This window comes from Podarcis melisellensis, assembly GCF_964234715.1.
Source record: "Podarcis melisellensis genome assembly, chromosome: 10".
NCBI lineage: Eukaryota > Metazoa > Chordata > Lepidosauria > Squamata > Lacertidae > Podarcis > Podarcis melisellensis.
The window spans coordinates 40,584,372-40,603,186 of record NC_138542.1 but is presented as its reverse complement, the minus strand read 5'-3'; the positions used below and the strand labels follow the sequence as shown (position 1 = coordinate 40,603,186).

General features: G+C 40.7%; 1 protein-coding gene across 1 annotated transcript in view; it reads right to left on the bottom strand.

Annotated features, from left to right (window-relative positions):
• PLXNC1 (plexin C1) overlaps positions 1-18,815 on the bottom strand; it is a 59,145-nt gene that overhangs the window by 19,508 nt on the left and 20,822 nt on the right. Inside the window, exons 7-17 of the mRNA XM_081929276.1 lie at positions 18,555-18,678; positions 16,540-16,615; positions 13,663-13,750; positions 13,489-13,551; positions 9,110-9,246; positions 8,407-8,586; positions 6,284-6,371; positions 3,226-3,426; positions 2,909-3,100; positions 896-989; positions 63-164 (exon numbers count right to left, since the gene is read on the bottom strand). Coding sequence (XP_081785402.1) covers positions 63-164; positions 896-989; positions 2,909-3,100; positions 3,226-3,426; positions 6,284-6,371; positions 8,407-8,586; positions 9,110-9,246; positions 13,489-13,551; positions 13,663-13,750; positions 16,540-16,615; positions 18,555-18,678 — 1,345 coding nt within the window. The remainder of the gene's footprint in view (positions 1-62; positions 165-895; positions 990-2,908; positions 3,101-3,225; positions 3,427-6,283; positions 6,372-8,406; positions 8,587-9,109; positions 9,247-13,488; positions 13,552-13,662; positions 13,751-16,539; positions 16,616-18,554; positions 18,679-18,815) is intronic.

Here is an 18,815-nt window from a genome sequence, read left to right as displayed (position 1 = left end):
ACTTGATAGACCCCAAGGCGCCTCATCCGCAAAAGAGCTCTAAAAAAAATTAAAACCCTCACCTTCACGTATTTCTTTGCGGAGTTCACATTCCAGAAGCTCCAGGTGTTCACTCAGTTTACGGTTCAACTGCTTGGATTTTCTTTGGGTCACAAAAATTGCAACTGGGGGGAAAAGTAGATACAGTCATACCTTGGGATAAGTACGCTTCAGGTTGAGCACTTTCAGGTTGCACTCCACATCGACCCAGAAGAAACGGAGCACGTTACTTCTGGGTTTCGTTGCTCGCGCATGCGCAGGCGGTCAAAATGATGTCACACACATGCACATAAGCAGTGAAACGCGGCACGCACAGATGTGCTGTTGTGTCTTACGTTCTGTTCGGGATGCGAACGGGGCTCCGGAATGGATCCCCATTCGCATCCCAAGGTAGCACTTTACTCAATAAAAAGCAGAAGTAAGAACCATCAAATATACTAATTTGCATTCTTTTTATCAAAACAAAGGGCAAAAACGGGAATCTGCAGTGCTTTGAAAACAGCTGTGTCTCAGAATAGTCGCCAAAAGGTAGTAGCGACCGCTACCATACAACACATTGTTACAAAGAAGTTGGTTGCCCCAGTGTGGGTACCGGTTGCTGATGTTATTAGGGAATGACCAGCTATGCAAGAACTGTAAGCTCGCATGTGTTGGCTACTAACCCCCCCTCCCTCCCTCCCTCCCTCCCTCCTCCTCCTCCACCACAAAAACAAAGGCAGAAAGTCTCATCCATCACAGATTGCTGTGTCAGGGCTGCTGGGTCTTTCACTTAACAAACCGCCCCACTGACCACCATTGCATGCGCTTACTGGTTTTTAACAGATGGAAAACTGGACACATGAATAGTGCTACTTACCAGCAATGACTACGGGGATTAACAAAAGAAGGGTCAAATATGAATAGTTGTGTGCTTCTTTTGGAACTTCTTGCTTAAAGTTTCCCAGCTTGACCTAGTGGATTGGGGAGGGGGAAATGCATATGTAAGAAAGACCTATATTGATATGCAGTTCTTGACCCTCCTCGCTGGGTTGTTATCCTTCTGTGGCTGGAAAAAAACAGCACACTGCAGCTGAGCTAATACTATGTGTTGAAATCAATAGACGAAACCATAGACACTGTTACCTCTCCTTCCAGCAGTCCGTTCGCACAGGGAGCTGCAGCTCCAAGCATGACTGAAATAACGATGACTGAGCTGCTATATATAGAAGCGATGCAGGAAAGAAGGAAACTCAACAGTGCTATCTAACCCAAGATTAAATCAATTGTACAACACAAGGGGAAAAGGGGGGAAACACCAAAATAATGCTCAACATTACCAATCTACTCCCCACAAAAGACTCAGGGAAAACTAAGATGCAGAAATATTTGCCCCGTATTAATTTTGGAGCTATATCTTTGGGATTATTTAATGTAAAATCAAATCATATGGTTTTATACCAGCACTTCCGTTTCTAAATTATAGTTACTGCAAGATCATGTTGAAGGAGTATAACACATCAGTATTTGTGCCTGGCATCTGGTTACCTGTATTTTGCACTACGTATTTATCATACAAATATTGATATAGAAAAATAGAATGCCCAAGTGTACCTGTTTTCATATAGTTTTGATCCCCTTTGTTCTCAGTTTAATTGATTTTATATTTGATTCTTGAAAACTGGGCTTTTCTGCATTTGATGATGAGCTGTGCGCAAGTGCGCACACCCACCCTTGATACAGCAGGGTGGGGGGGACTCTAGCCCAAATGCATTCCCTCATGGGGGAACTTTTGGAGGTCATAAACACCCCCCACCCAGGTTAGTTTAAGTCTCATTTTGGATTGATGAATCCTTAAGAAATTTACGTTGGTGTCACAAATATTACCAAAGTAAGAGAATCAAAACAAACTAATCTACTTATTGGGAAGCATATTTTGAAGAGAGAGAAAACATATGCAATACAGGGCCAGACATTACAAGCAAGTGTCAGGAGAGAATGTACCTCTTCTAATGCGGTGATAGCTGACCTTCAGCCCATGGATATTCGTTAATCAGTAACAGGCTATAGAAACTACATCTCACTAACAGGGCTATGGCCAGATGGTTCAGGGGCTCCAATTTTACTAGGGTAGCCCTCAGCCTTGTTGAAACTAAAATACCCAGACCACCTTTGACTCGCCCCCTCCCCTTGTTGCTTAGTGATCCTGAGCGGCAGAACAAGGAAAAGCCACTAACATCTATTTCGCTTGTACTCCAAGTCTCCTGTAAAAATACAATGTCATAACCTTGGGTGAACTTAACAAAGGACGGGTCAGATGCCTTTTTAGGCCAGCCTGCGATATTCCATGTTAGAAAACTAAAGTTGGACTTGGCTTTACTGAAGTCTAATCTTTGTCAGTTGTTTTCCGAAGAATGTTTGGAGTTTACCGCTTTTTGTGGCAACTGGCTGCCCTTTATTCTGATGGTATCTTTACACAGAGAGTCACCCAGGTGTTCAATAATTTCGGGCGGTGGATGTAGGGTGCTCACATTGGTAGTCATAGAACCTTTGCTTTGCGAGACACCCTCTGGAGGATGTTCTGTCTGACTGACCCATGGAACTTATTGTTAGTGCACACTTATAGCTTTGTGCTGATACTCTCTTAATCAAGCAAGAAATTAAGTTAAGTTATTGGCCTTACCGTTGCTAACTGCTATTTGGTAACTGAATGTCACACTGAGAATAATATATTAATTAAAGAATTGAAAATTTTGGTTAAGACTATAAAGTACTTATGTTTCTTTGTTTATTTAATCTCATGGCAGTATTTTTTTTCTTTGTTTTATGTTAGATTAAATAGTATATTCACATGTAATAAGAAAAAATATAGAGCCCATAAGCTTTTACTCACATAAACCTTCACACTGGATGTATCGATCTCGTCATTGGATGTATGTTGGGCTCTGCAGTAGATAGTGCTGCGACTTTCAGTTTGCGAAATATTTTGAACAGTGAAAGTTACGTTTAGCAATTTCTCAGCAGCCATGCAGGACATAAAAACGTCAATCTCATGTTTAGAAATATTTAACCCATCATTTTTTTTCTGGAAAGAGATGAGAAAATACTATGAAGTGTGAAAAAAGCACCAAATTCAAAGAATTTAGCATATAAATGTTTAAAATAGAAGATTTGTGTTTTCTCTTTATAAAACCCAAACCAGCATCTTACATGTATTTTTAACTCCAAGACAGGATGCATATCAGTTGTCAGTTCATAGTGAATAAATTCAGGGTCAGGTTCATATCGAAATTCAATGCAAGGTATATTTTTCGTTTCAACTTTTAGAACAACTTTTACATTACTTTTCTCAGTATTAACAGCTGGTGTTGTAAAATTACACTCAGATCTGTCACTGCGGCATGTAAATTTCTAGAAAAAGAAAAAGGGAGAAGGGGGGAAATGAGAAAACTATAAAGCACTGCCAAATTGTATACAGCGGTAACTCGGGTTATAGACGCTTCAAGTTACAGACTCTGCTGACCCAGAAATAGTACCTCGGGTTAAGAACTTTGCTTCAGGATGAGAACAGAAATTGCGCGGTGGTGCGGCAGCTGCGGGAGGCCCCAATTAGCTAAAGGGGTACCTCAGGTTAAGAACAGTTTCAGGTTTAGAACGGACCTACAGAACGAATTAAGTTCTTAACCCGAGGTACCACTGTATAGTACACATTGTTAAATTGTAGCCAATATGTTGGCTGCAATTCTATGCACAGTTATGATGCTTACATCACAGAATTCCATGGAATTTAACTTAATATTTTCATATGCAGTGGTACCTTGGTTTGCATATGTTTTGGATTACAAACACGTCAAACCCGGAAGTGCATGTCCCGGATTGCAACCTTTTTTGGATTACAACCCATTTTTTTGGATTACGAACCATTTTTGGGGGGAGGCCCCATTGATGAAAACGCACCTTGGGTTACAACCTGTTTTGGTTTACAAACGGACCTCTGGAACGGATTATGGTTGTAAACCAAGGTACCACTGTACACAATATTCCTTAAGTAGGATTGCCATATTTTGTTGAGCTTTTTTGGGGGGGGAACCTCCCCCCAAAATAGTGATTTTAAGCTTTTGGAGCTGTTTACACTGATTCCGCCCCCCCCCCCATTCCATTGCCATACAGCCGGGTTTTCTCCTGACATTTTGCCAATTTGGCAAAACTCCCTCCTGACACCATTTTTACACCCAGAAACCAGGAAATGTCTAGAATTTTTCCGACATATGGCAAGCCTACGTTAAGACACTTTGTGCTGGAGTCAGGAGGTCACTTGTGTGAACGGAAGGGCTCTTTTCATTCACAGAAGGAACTGAGATCCAATGGAGCCTCTCCAACGGAACACAGGTCAGCTATTTTCATGGATTCCGCCCCCCCCCCCCCCGTCCTTCCCCATTTCTCATGCTGTTCTGGACAGTCACCCAACACTCTGGAGATGGTTTTCAGAACTGGAGCAGGGAGGAGGAACTGGCTTCCTCCAGCATGACTGGAACTCCACTAAGCAGAAGTCTGAATTCAAACCTTATGGTGGAGTACAGCCCTTAAATTGCTTACTCCTACAATAAGCTCATTTATTTTTGCAGAGTAAGCAGTCTAAAAGCTGCAGCTTACTTGCATTTAAAGCTATAAATACCAATCACATCACAATCCACTAGACAATTGGACTAAGGCCCATAAACTTTGGTGATAATACACTTGTGTAAAAATCTGGTATTTAGTATAAAATCCCAACAATTATATGTGTGTCTGTTTTTTTAGCTTTTACACATGTGCAGGCATGGGTCCCCAAACAAACTTTCTCTCACGGGTTAAGTTCAGAATAAAGCATTCTAGCTAACCAACTGTATGACAATTGTATTTTTTTTATTTGAACAACTGAATTCCTTTCTGCAGAACTTGGATATTTGATACAGATTGTGTACAGCCTTGCATTTTCTTTTACTCCCTGAAAAGGAATCCTATGCTTGATAAATGGGGCAAGCCTGTAATGTTATGCAGGGGTAGACAGATTTCCCCTGTTCAGTCTCTAATGATATTAATATTGCAATACAGTGGTACCTCGGGTTACAGATGCTTCAGGTTACAGACGCTTCAGGTTAGACTCGGCTAACCCAGAAATAGTACCTCGGGTTAAGAACTTTGCTTCAGGATGAGAACAGAAATTGCGCGCTGGCGGCAGCAGGAGGCCCCATTAGCTAAAGTGGAACCTCAGGTTAAGAACAGTTTCAGGTTAAGAACGGACCTCCAGAACGAATAAAGTACCTAACCAGAGGTACCACTGTAATTGGCTATGGACAGGAATGGTCATGTACTATCTGGAATAATTTCTGTAATTTCAGAATCAGAACATGGATTGTTTGCTCTTCTTCCACAGCTTTGTTTCTTCCCATCCGCTATGCCTCATGTACCAAAAATCATGTACATTAAAACAATGCACTTTGGGGGTGTGTGTGTGATTTGAGCATGCTAGTATTCCCTGGAAGCTCCAGTTGAACCTAATCTTTCCACTGACTTGCTAACGTTCATTACACTCCCCATTTAGCTGAACACTAGCAAGCATGAGAGGGCTTTATAATGGGAGCTAGATATACACACTAGCAAGCCAGTCATTTGAAAGTTGAGATCAAACTGAAGCTGTGAAGGAATTCAGGTGAAATTGTGGCGCAACTGCTCCCCTGGAGCCTTCTCTATAGCATTCTTGGCAGCAGGATTTTTTTATTCACTCAGCCTTTTTAATTGCGTTATAAATACATGCTGTTTTACGTGTGCTCTCCCCTGTAACGATTTTTTATTTGCTGCCTTTTATTGTTTTTGTTGTTGTTGCTGCAGTTAATCATTATAACATTGTACTTTCATCATTGTACTTTGTTTGTTTGTACGCAGCCCAGGAAATATTTATTGATCAGCAAAGCTATGTAAGTTCAAATGATAATAACAGCAAAAAAAGGTAATCAAATTGGCAAAAACCCAAAGACTCTCCAAAATAAGACAGCTTTTATCCTTCATTGGAAGCCCCAAAGGGAGGGGGATGGGAAAGGGAAAGGGAAGTAAGTTCCAGCAATATTATCTACTGAAAAAGAATACGTATAATACAGGACCAAAACATCATGACACTTTTCAGGAAGGCACTCATTTACCTTTTATGGCAGTTTGCAGAATTGTGGCACTTATAATTAATATAGCCAACATTTTGGGGGGTGAGGGGAGGGGAGTTCACAACACTTACTGCCAAGTTTTGTCCCCCTCCATCTAAAACAGAAACCATTTCTGTGACATTTAGATGTCTCCCACGTATAGTCATGTTGCGACCTCCACTGCAAAAAAAGGGAAAGGAAATAAGCTTGGAACTTGGGTCTATTTCAAATTTTAAAAAACAACAAGTTTGCAGCTCAGAAAACTTTCTACCTCACAGTAAATCAAAAACTACAAATAAAAATAATAATCAAGTTTGCAGCTCAGAAGACATTTTGTTGTTGTTGTTTAGCCGTGTCCAACTCTTCGTGACCCCATGGACCAGAAAACGCCAGGCACTCCTGCCTACCACTGCCTCCTGCAGTTAGATAAAGGTAAAGGGACCCCTGACCATTAGGTCCAGTCGTGACCGACTCTGGGGTTGCGGCGCTCATCTCGCTTTACTAACCGAGGGAGCCGGCGTACAGCTTCCGGGTCATGTCGCCAAGCATGACTAAACTGCTTCTGGCGAACCAGAGCAGTGCATGGAAACGCCGTTTACCTTCCTGCTGGAGCTGTACCTATTTATCTACTTGCACTTTGACGTGCTTTCGAACTGCTAGGTTGACAGGAGCTGGGACCGAACAACGGGAGCTCTCCCCGTTGCGGGGATTCAAACTGCCAACCTTCTGATCGGCAAGTCCTAGACTCTGTGGTTTAACCCACAGCGCCACCCACGTCCCAAAGCTCCTTCTTTTACCCCACAGTAAATAAAAAACTACTATTCTCAGTGTATGACTGCAAAGCAAATTTATTCACATACACAAATGTCAATCTCAAGCCTGGCTTAAGGAATGAGTATTTGTGTGTCATGCGTATGACAGTATGATCCTACAGTACACTGCCTTCTCTTGACAAAATTCCTATCCATACTGATTGTGATTGTTCACCTCTTTTCGGAGTCTGCCTAGCATGACATGTAAGCAATGTAATCTCCAGTAGGATCTCGTCACATATTTCAGTAGGATTTAAAGCTAACAACTATAGACCACTGGTTTTCATTGTTCTACTTAGGTTTCCAATACACACACTGCATATATAAGAATGTTTAGCTCTTACAATTCTACTACAAGGTTTGAATGGACTCTTAGCATAACGACTACCAGCTGTCTTCCCTTTCCCTAGTGGACTTCTTCAGCAGTGGTTCTGAAATGGTATGGGAGTCACTCATGGGAGTGGTGATGGCTGGGATGAATCAATGACTGACTGACTGACTGACTGAATCTTTATTTGCATCAGCCACCAGCCATAGCAATAAAACAAAATGCAGTATACAGAGGATAAAGGTAAACAGTTAATTACATAAAATGCATTTTGGGGTTTTGGATCAATAGTCAAATAACGGATCTTATTCTAATTGCCTTGTAACTTTTGCTGTTACCTGTTCATCTTGATCTGCCAAGAGAATGGACACTGTAACAGTGGCTGGGCGACCCAGAATGGACAATAATAGAGGGGTGATGGCTGGAAGCTGCGGTCCGGTCCTGAGCCATTTAAGGGTTTATAGCATCAGCACTTTGAATTGGGCCCAGAAACTAATTGGTAGCCAGTGCAGTAGGACCAGGATTGATGTAATGTGCTCAAACTGTCTTGCCTCAGTGATTAACCTATTTAGTGAGCTGAATTCTGTACTAGCTGAATTTTCCAAACTAGAGAGGCAGCCCTACCTATAATGCATTGCAGTAATCTAACCTAGAGGTTAACAGAGCAGTTAGGCTGTTCCTGTCGAGATAAGGGTACAGCTGGACTCTTTAACTTGGCCTTTGACTGACTGACATCTAATGCCCTACTAAAATGTGTTGTGGAAGGGGGGGATTAATGGGTTGTCTTTGTTTTTATTTTATGTTTTTATATTATGTATGTCAATTCTAATTTTATGTTGTGAACCACACTGAGACCTATGAGTTCTGGGGGGTATACAAATGTAAATGAATGAATGCTGAGCTGATGGGTGTATTGGTATGGCACCATGAACAGCTGATCTCAATGCCCAGCCACCCTCTATAAAACTGAAGGATCTACAAGTGACAATAAGGTCTGTTATGATACTACGTTAACTATTTCACAGTCATATTCAATGTACTACTTTTTATAAGAAGTAAAATAATTTAAGATTACCTCTTCCAGGTGACATTTGGAAATATTCCAGTACATGCAGGGAGAGAGACGTAAGACAGTGTCACAGGGAGTGAACACGGAAAGCCAATTTTCTTTATACATATGCTCTTGGCTTCTTTGCGACTTGGTGGTAAACAGAATTTCATGTGTGTGCGATTTAACACTTTAGTGACAAATATTCTGAAAAGAAGAACAACATCTCTCAAATTCTCCCCAAAACCCAAATGCTGTTTAATTTTAAAGCAGTTTGCAAGTCAACTCTCACTGGAACTCAATATTAACAACATATGGAGCCCAAGGATTCAATCAAAATCCATATTGTAATGTGATTTAGAAGCGGAAGAAAGCATCTTAAGAACTAACATTGCTTTTAATTCCATTCACAGATGTAGAAAATTAAAAAATAAGAATAAGAGTAATCTAGTGAGGGGAAACAGAGATTAGACTATCTACCAAGGAATAGGAGGGCAACCTAAAACAACTGGGATTATTACAGTGATTACTAAAGTTTCACTTTTGGAACGAATGCGACAAAAGAGCACATTAGTGCAGTGTGAATAAGCAAGTCTAAATCACACAGTTAAAAGGCTCCATCTTGATTATATAGTTTAATCACGAGTCCAAACATTTCCAGGATAAATGTCTATGCGGTACAGGTGCATGTTAATTCAAAGATAAAATAATTGATTGCATTTTTACTCACTCCTCTGATTTGCAGCTACTGGTTCCAGTCATTTCCATCAAAACATCTGCATTTGAAAAGTTTTCTCCTCTGACTAGTACTTCACTGCTGCCTAATGTTGATATCCACATTGGTTCAATGGACGTAATGTGCATGGGCTGTTGGAAACAGAGTAAAACAAGATTTCAATATCCAGTCATGCACTTATAAACATGTTTAACTTGTACCTTTCTTGTTAATGGGTAGATATTAAGTGTTGTTCCATGCTCCGTAATTTCCACTGGTTTTCATATTCTTCAGGATGGAATATAAAAACCAAAGATAGAAGGGCATAACCAAATCCACAAGCGCCTATGGCCTGGTGGAGACATAGGTCTACAGTATATTGGCCCAGATGAGAGATAGGAAGGAATGGATGGGATGAAATGAATGGGTACAAGCACTGGCGGAGGAAGAGGAGTGCCGGGGGAGCACGCAGCCCCTGGCAGCGAGATCCCGGTGGAGTGCCATCGCAGCTACCCCCCTGCCCGTGCTGGGCACCACACCCCTGCAGGCAACATGCCCCCCCCCCGGTGCCAGAGCATGAAACTCCACCACTGGGTACAAAAAGACTATTGGGTGATTGCACATATGGGGACTACAGGTTTATATCAGTTTTGGGCAGTGTGAATGTGTAGGTTAATGATTTTTCGGTGACTGTATTAAGTGATTTTTATAATATTATTTGAGATCTTTTAATGATATGTCATTATGCTACATTTGGATGTTTTTGTATATGATTTGCTTTTGTGGTTCTTATTTATGTTTACATTTAATTATGCTAATTAAAATGTGGAATTGTTTTTTATGGTATTGGTAGTATTGTTTTAAATATGGGATTTGTATTTTTGTATTTTTTTAATATTGATTGCTTATGGTTGGAATTTGTAAACTGCTTAAGATTTTTTTTGTGTGAATATAAACTGGTGTATAAGCTAGCTAAAATAAATTATTGCCCCTACAAACTGTGGTCAAAGAGCTAGCCTTGGTAACCCATGAATTTCCCCTCTCAACCCTTGTCAGCCTTGGCAGTATTGTTCTGCCCGGACACTGAGGTCCAGCACCAAGGGCCTTCTGGCAGTTCCCTCGCTGTGAGAAGCCAAGTTACAGGGAACCAGGCAGAGGGCCTTCTCGGTAGTGGCGCCTGCCCTGTGGAACGCCCTTCCAGCAGATGTCAAAGAGAAAAATAACTACCAAACTTTTAGAAGACATCTGAAGGCAGCCCTGTTTAGGGAAGCTTTTAATGTTTAATAGGTTATTGATTTTAGGGTTTTGTTGGAAGCCGCCCAGAGTGGCTGGGGGTACCCAGCCAGATGGGCGGGGTATAAATAATAAATTTTATTATTATTATTATTATTATTATTATTATTATTATTATTATTATTATTATTATGTTTAGTGTCACATATGTGCCCTAGTTAATGCCAACCACAGTTCCCATGAATCTGAATAACCCAGATAGTAACAATGTAGGTGTAATGATAAAACACACCTAAGGCAAGCAAAAAATGGGCAGGAGAACTTATTCCAGAGAGAAGAAGAGGACGGTGTATGACTGGCATGCTTTGGGTTGCATATAGCTAGCATTACTTATGTGTTGGTGCTAAAAATCCAAAGCACAACAATAATTTGGAAATGTTTATTAAAACACATTCACATCTATATCTATCTGTGAACATATATTCCACAGAGTTTCAAAAGTACTGCAATTCACCCAGGGCTTATGCACACACACACTAAAAACAACAACAACCACCCCAAGAAATTAAACGGAGGCTCTGATTCCTCCATTAAACAGAGTGGGAAATCCTAAAAGACAGATTTCCATGAGAACACAAAAACACTCATACCCACAAAATAGCATTGCAATAAAATCACAATGAGAATAATATAGGCACTGCACAAATCATAGCACAAATTTAATGGTATACTTGGATACAATGTAACAATCCTTCATAGCAATATCTATAATTAATGTTTCTAAGTTGCATGAGCCCTCTTTTGAACGACACAAAAAGTTTATAAATTATTAGTTTGGTTCTTTGTTTCTTCCTTCACGAGTCTTTTAATCCAAATATTTCATCTATATTTCAAAAGGACTCAGCAACAGTAGCTAACCTTGATGTTAGCTGCTAAATTGCATTTGCTGCTGAAAAGCTAAAGCTACCAACAGGAAGTCCAATCTGATATGTCTCTATTGATATGCATCTCTCACAAACGTTAAAACTGCTGAATATGTTCGGTTTTCATAAGAATTAGCAAAAGAACAAACTAAATATTACAATATTCTTTTGTAAGCTCCTCTAGGCAGGGGACTATACTCATATATGAACACAAATGGCTTTGGACTTCTGTTTCCTGAACTGCAAGTCCCACCTAATTCCACAGAACAATTTAGGTTTGAAACTGGGAAGAATTTAAAATGCACAGTGATCTAAACAGCAGAGGGAAGAAAAGTGCTATCTGAAGTTTTAAAAAGTAAGCAATTTTACTGGGAATGCACAGACCTATGGGAAAACTTCAGGAAGTTCTTTGGATACTAATAATGTGATAACGTTGAGCAAAAAAAATGATATTTGTGGATTAAGATTAGATACATTTTTGTTGACCTCACTGTTATTTTGGTATAAAAGATACTAAATCATACTTAAAATGAAGTGGCGTGGTAGTAAATGGCTGCTCAGCCCTTTCCTGGGTAGGTTGCAGTTGCGGCCCCTCACTCTCTGCCACCAGCCCCAGCAACCAGATCACAGGTGCTTGCTGGCCATTTGTGAATTCCTCTGGCCAGCAGGATCACAGCGTGAGACTTCCCTCTGGAAAGCTAGCTTCCAATGGGCCACTCAGAGGCCCCCCCACCTGATGGGCAGTGCCTTGCTGGCTGACTGCTGCCATGCCTGGTCAGGCAGCAACACTTAGAAAAACCCGCTGCATTTGCCACCATATTAACTAGAAAACTGAAGTACTATGGGAGTACCAAGGGGGGTGAGGCAGGCAGTTGATAAGTCTTCTGCCAGCAAACTAGGGAGGGAAACCATTTTCAGTGGGTCTCCCATACCCAACAGCCCCCCTTCCTTGTTCCTGTGGCGGAAATCTTACTATCCAGCTCAGAGATTAGTTTGATTAAATCCTCCAGTTCCCCCCATTTCTTAAAAGAAGCAGTTCAGTTTTAATTCACTCCACTCAACACAACATTTGCTTCTACAGTTTCAGCACCATCTAATGCATAATGGTTTATCAGTTTAGCACAGGAAAGAAATCTGATTTGGTGGTGGGTAGAAGAGAACAAGGAAATAGACACTTTCAATAATAACATGTTTAAGTCAGATTGAAACTATGGTGATTGCCTAAAAATACACAAACCAAGAATTGCAAAACTTAATTTATACTATTCAGTACTAATAATATAGTCAACTCACTAGCATACTGCAATGTGCTTCTTCCCTCAAACAACAGTGTGCTCTTTGGGCAACACCTGTGCTATCCAATAAAGTTTAACGGAAAACACAGTTACAGTTACACAGAAAATCAAAACTACATTTTGACTGCTTTTTGTTCCTAAGTATATATCATCCCAAATCATTGAAGAGGAAAACACATATAGCAGATAATTGCAGCAGTATGTATTGTACTGTATTCAGCTGTGTATTGTTGTTTTTTAAGCTTGATCAAGCCATTTGCTAGCTAGATTTGGAGAAAAGTGATCCAACAGGATTAGAATTCAACCCAGAGGGTAACTCTGTGAAATGAAATCCTTCCACTAATTATATTAAATGACAACTACTGATTTCTTATAGGGTCGTGGTATCTGACCCAAACACAGCATTGTTATTCATTATAGCACAAATTCTCATGAGTACAAAGGGTAAAAGCAGAAAATGTGAAACACACACACACACAAATCTCAACTATCTATATTTCAGCAGTGGAAAGCGAAGGCAACACAAACATCCCATGGTATTTTACTAGCATTGTTGCTACTGCTACTAGTCTTATGAGTTATGCAAAGCATTTCATAGCATAAGCAAGAGAGACTAGAGAAGCCAGTGGAATTCTCCTGAGCTTGGACTTGGGAAAGGTCTACAGGAGCTCATGAGGTCCTGTACTGAAGGGGGAATTAGTGTGTCCAATTGCCAACCATCACTCCGCAATGCTTCCCCTTATTTTCCACCATGTCCTTTTAGTCTTCTGCCTCCTTCACACTTGGTAATAGTGCAAGAGGTATTGCCATCAGTGAAAACAGCATATGATTGACAGTGAGCTGGATACATTATAGGAAAAGGCGGAGATGGTGTTAACACATGAGTGAACCCCCCTCCCAATAAATTGTGCTATAACTTATCAGTTTCAGGATATCTGCTGACCTCTGGTCTCTGTGAAATATCTTTCCCATCTGAAGCACTGGTAGTAAGTGAATCACAGTCAACCTGAAAAAATTGAAAGCACTTCCTTAGAATATTTTTTTTAAAAAACACCATTCGTCAAATAAAAAACTTTCCATATAGCGATTTAAATTCAATACAAGCCAGAAAAATTACCTTTTGTGTACAAGTCACAGTAGAGGAGACACATTTTTTCTCTCTAGTAGACCAGGTGCAACCAGCACGAGACAAACATTCTGAACATCTAGAAATATAAAATAATAGTTTACACAACTGCAGGGATTGGTGAGATCCAGCAGAGAAGGTGTGTCTGTATATAATTCTAGGTCTTAACCAGGGGGCTTACATGTCATAAATATTTATTTAGCTCTACTCAAGCTAAGGCTTTTCATATAGTGGCCTCAGTAACTCAGAACACTGGTCCTCTACAATTCAGATATTACACTGCCTGCTTGAAACTTGGAAATTTAATTGTAACATGTAAAGTCAATTTGGATCAGCAGGAGAACTTCAAGGGCACCTTTGTCATATTAGGCATGGGAAAGCAATGCTCCATAATGATACTCCTGCTGGATTAGATTAAAAGACCATTGCATTCTGCCTTCCAAAGTGACCAACCAAATGCCCCTGGGAAGCCCAAAATCATTGCATGGAGGCAACTGTTCTCCTTTGCTGTTGATTTTGAGTGACTGATTTCAGTGCCATGCTGCCTCTGAACATGGCAAGTGAAGTGGTTCATTTCTATAGCATTGCTTCAACTGCTGGCAAAAGTAGATGGCTCATACCATCTGATGTAAATGTTAAGTTGTGGGTTAACATATCAGACGACACAGCGATTCTCCAAACAGCTCTTGTTTATTCACAGGTCAGAACAGAACTGAACTGAAGGGTTCAGCCAGCCTGCTTATATAGAGCTCCAGTACAACATAACTGTAACAACTTTCTGTAACTATCCAATCACTGAACGTCACTATCGATCCCTTATTTGCATATGTGGGCCTGAACTATCTACAGTATCCCCCTGCTGGCCTAGGGTGAGAACTTCAGTACATAACAGTAAAGGTCATATATTATGCTAAGGTGGTAGCGCAAAAAAAATCACACTGTCCATTCCCCCTTGCTATTTAAACTTCCATCATCACTATGATCTCACTTAAAACTGTAAATCCGTTGAAAGGGTTTTGCCTTGGGGCTAGAGGTTGTTGTGGAGCTGTTCCAAAAACCCTTTGGTTAGCACAAAAGGAGTCATGAGTGGCAAGCCTTATTGCACCAATTAATTAGAAATGTAAGCCTTCATGTTGGACCTGCCTTGCCCCCCTACTCACCAACTTCTCAATTCTGGAAAATACGCTTCTGTGTGAAGCACACAGTAGCTTAGATAGAGTTAATGCACAACAGAATCAACAATGGCTCTTTTTCATCACTGTCTGGAGGTTGGCTATGAGTGCTATGAGTTCAGGGAAACAGAGTCGAGCTCTAAAGTGATGCTTCAGCAAAAGAATGTATCATGGGCCAAGTACGGTTATAAATCTATGTGCTAATAATAGCTCCAAGCGAAACAACAAGCCTACCCATAAGGCTTATTCATTGCTAAGGTTGCTTCCAGACTGACAAGTGTTATATAAATATTGCACTTCCTCTACCCTACATGCAGAATGGCAAGACTCTTCAGGTAGTCTCACACTTTGCAAAAAATGTACATCCTGTTATACATCATCCATACTTTTGTGTGTTATATACAGCTATGTAGGTGGGTAGGTGGCATACCTTTTTATCAGGATGTTTATTTTCAAAACACACACACACACACACACACACACACACACACACACAGGTTTTCATGTTTACCAAAAAGAGCTTTCCCTTCCTTAACGGCTACTGTGCTAATAATTTTTAAGCTAACTGAAATGGCACCAACCAGAAAAGCAGTGTGATCCTTTTTAATTTATTTAACATTTTGCACTACATAGTTTAATTACATGGTATAATTACACAAATCTAGATTTAAAATGAGGGACGCGGGTGGCGCTGTGGGTAAAACCTCAGTGCCTAAGACTTGCCGATCGTATGGTCGGCGGTTCAAATCCCCGCGGCGGGGTGAGCTCCCGTCGTTCGGTCCCAGCTCCTGCCCACCTAGCAGTTCGAAAGCACCCCTAAGTGCAAGTATATAAATAGGTACCGCTTTATAGCGGGAAGGTAAATGGCGTTTCCGTGTGCTGCGCTGGTGCTGGCTCGCCAGAGCAGCTTCGTCACGCTGGCCACGTGACCCAGAAGTGTCTCTGGACAGCGCTGGCCCTCGGCCTCTTAAGTGAGATGGGCGCACAACCCTAGAGTCGGACACGACTGGCCCGTACGGGCAGGGGTACCTTTACCTTTACCTAGATTTAAAATAAGGGTGAAGATGTTATTTTGACTAAAAAAAATAACATTACTAAAAATAGCAAGGTCTATGTACTGAAAAGTAGAGACCTGGGAATAGGCTCAGCTGCCTGAATGATCACCACTGACATTGTTTGCACCAGTCTTCTCCAATCTGGTGCTGTGCAGATGTTCAGCTCCAGCTGCCACACTCAATATGGCCTGTGGTCATCACGCAAGATGTAGACCAAAACATCTGGCGGGGAATGTTGGTCCTACACTGATTGGCAATAGCTTTCCAGGGTTTCAAAAAGGATTTTTCCAAGCCCTACCCAGAGATATAAGGGACTGAAGCTGAGACCTTCTGCATGCAAAGGGTGTACTCTATCACTGATCTACAACCATATTCCTTCAAAAAGACAGAAGAGTATTTCAACTTAGCACTGCATCTACAGATATGTTCTGTTCCTTCCAAAAAAATTGATTATCCCCAAAAAAACTTTCAAAAGAGGTGAAAGTACCATGGAGAGAATACAAGATAACACATTTATGATGACACTGTGTAGATGTCTTACAGAGAACCAAGAGTGACAATTCAAGAGTGAAATGCTAATGTGAAAGCACCCTAAAGAAGCTGTTCCACAACCCACAAAAAGATATGTAAACATCTCTTACGTTTTCTCGAATGAGCAGTCATATCTAAATATTTCTGATAAAGTCTGTGAACCAGAGATGAGTAATACTTGAGCAACTGGAAAGAAAAAGAAAAAGAAAACATTTTGATATATTGGGTACAAGCATATATATGAGTTATTTGGATACAACTGATTTTAAAGTAGACACAAGAGAGTCCCCAGGAATTTTTCCAAGGACGGAAAAGAAAATGCTCCAAATAAATAGACAAACATAACTAGCATCAGAGAACAGGTCAACAATTTCTGGCAGCGCTGGTGACTCTGGAATGGCAAGGCCTAGTTAGATTTGGTCCCTGAGCAACATGTATGTCAGGTCTACCCACTTGTTGTTTCTCAATGAGTAAATATGGCATCCAGGGAACTTCCTTCCACTCACTGCTGAAAGTTCTTTGCCTAGCTGCCTTCACCTCCTCTAGCTTTTAACTGTACTCCTCCTACAATCAATTTCACAGTCCACTCACAGTCCACTCACAGTGGAATTTGCTGCCAAGGAGTGTGGTGGAGTCTCCTTCTTTGGAGGTCTTTAAGCAGAGGCTTGACAACCATATGTCAGGAGTGCTCTGATGGTGTTTCCTGCTTGGCAGGGGGTTGGACTCGATGGCCCTTGTGGTCTCTTCCAACTCTATGATTCTATGATTCTAAAAAACACAGCCTCCTCCCTCCTTTCAACAAAATGGGTGTAACAAATCTGGGCTGCTTTGTAGGGTTGGCGTTCCCCATAATAGCTCAGCCATAGTCCTGCCCTCTGCAATATAGCTATTAACATTGATTGACTTTATCTGCACTGGCATTAGCAGAGTAATTTTTAAAATATTTACAAACTCACTTCATATAAAAACGTTATTTTTTATTATATCTGTGATAGAAAAATCATGAACTCCTTCTTTGCTGTTATCTTTTGTTCTTGGGCTGGCACACTTGTCCCAAATCACAGCTACCTTAAAATCTTGTATAATCAAATTGTTTTCTATGAAGCAGCAATCACTTATTTACCAGGGAATACCAACAGAAGAAGATTAACAATAAATCAAGGGTTTTGATTATGGGTGTTTTACTCTTGCCTTCTCTTTGACTAATTGGTTAGGTCTCCTTTCTTAAATTTCATTGGCTACACTGGCAGAGGAAGAGGAGTGCGGGGGGGGAGCACACTGCCCCCAGCAGCGCGATCCCAGTAGGGTGCCATCACGGTTGCCCCCCCGGGTGCCACACTCCTGCAGGTGGCATGTCACGCCCCCAGGATGGCGCCCCTGCCTGCTCTCCGCCCCCTGGTGCCAGAGCATGAAGCTCTGCCACTGATCGGCTAGTATTTTTTTCTTCTTCTTTGTAAAGTTTGTGATTATTATTTCGTTTTATAATGTGTATAAAATAGAGAGAACAACTATAACACCAGATTAAAATTAAAACATGAAAAAACAAAACTATAAAATAAGCATGTGGAATGAGTAGTTGCACATAAGTTAAAATAACAAAGTCCAAGTAAAGGCTATCAACTTCATCAGATCATCAACTATAGTTTCAGATTTGCCATGCTAGTCACAAGGGACATCTTGAAAATATTTTTTCTGCTGAATATGTCATAAAGGAATGCCAAATCATATAAAAAATGTCTGAAGAAGCAGGTAGGTTTTTCACAAAAAAATGAGGAGAATAGTGCCTGCAATGTCTAACTGATCAGTCAAATTCTAAAATGCCAGAAACTTACTACATTTTTACTTTAAAAAAATGAAAGCCAGGAATATGTTGATTAAGATTCATTGGGTGAAGAGGCTATCCCCTTTATCTTCCTGCAGATACCCATGCATAGAGCCCACATAAATGAAGAGGTTATGCCACAGATAATTGTATTACTTAATTATTTATTCTGTTTATGCTGCTCTTTTCAGTGGAGTTTCCAAAGAGCTGATAACATGGGTCACGTTTCTCTTGCATGACAATTAGTCTTTGGTCTTCTATAGCAACTTTTTCCTAATGTAGTTTAAATAGTTGAAAACATACACACAAGTGCTCTAATCTTGTCAACACAAGATTTGGGATTCAGGGCTGTTTTCAGGAAGTGGCCTTCATCTTGGTGCCAGACAATTAAGACCATCTTCCCCAATCTTGCACACGCAAGAAAAGACTGACAAGTGTGACATAATAAAATAGTAGCCAGGCTTACACCAACCACAAACAACGGCCAACCTCTCTTCCTTTTCCAACATCCAACCACAGCAATCCATAACACACTTTCAAAGCTTCCTCTTTCAGAACCAATGT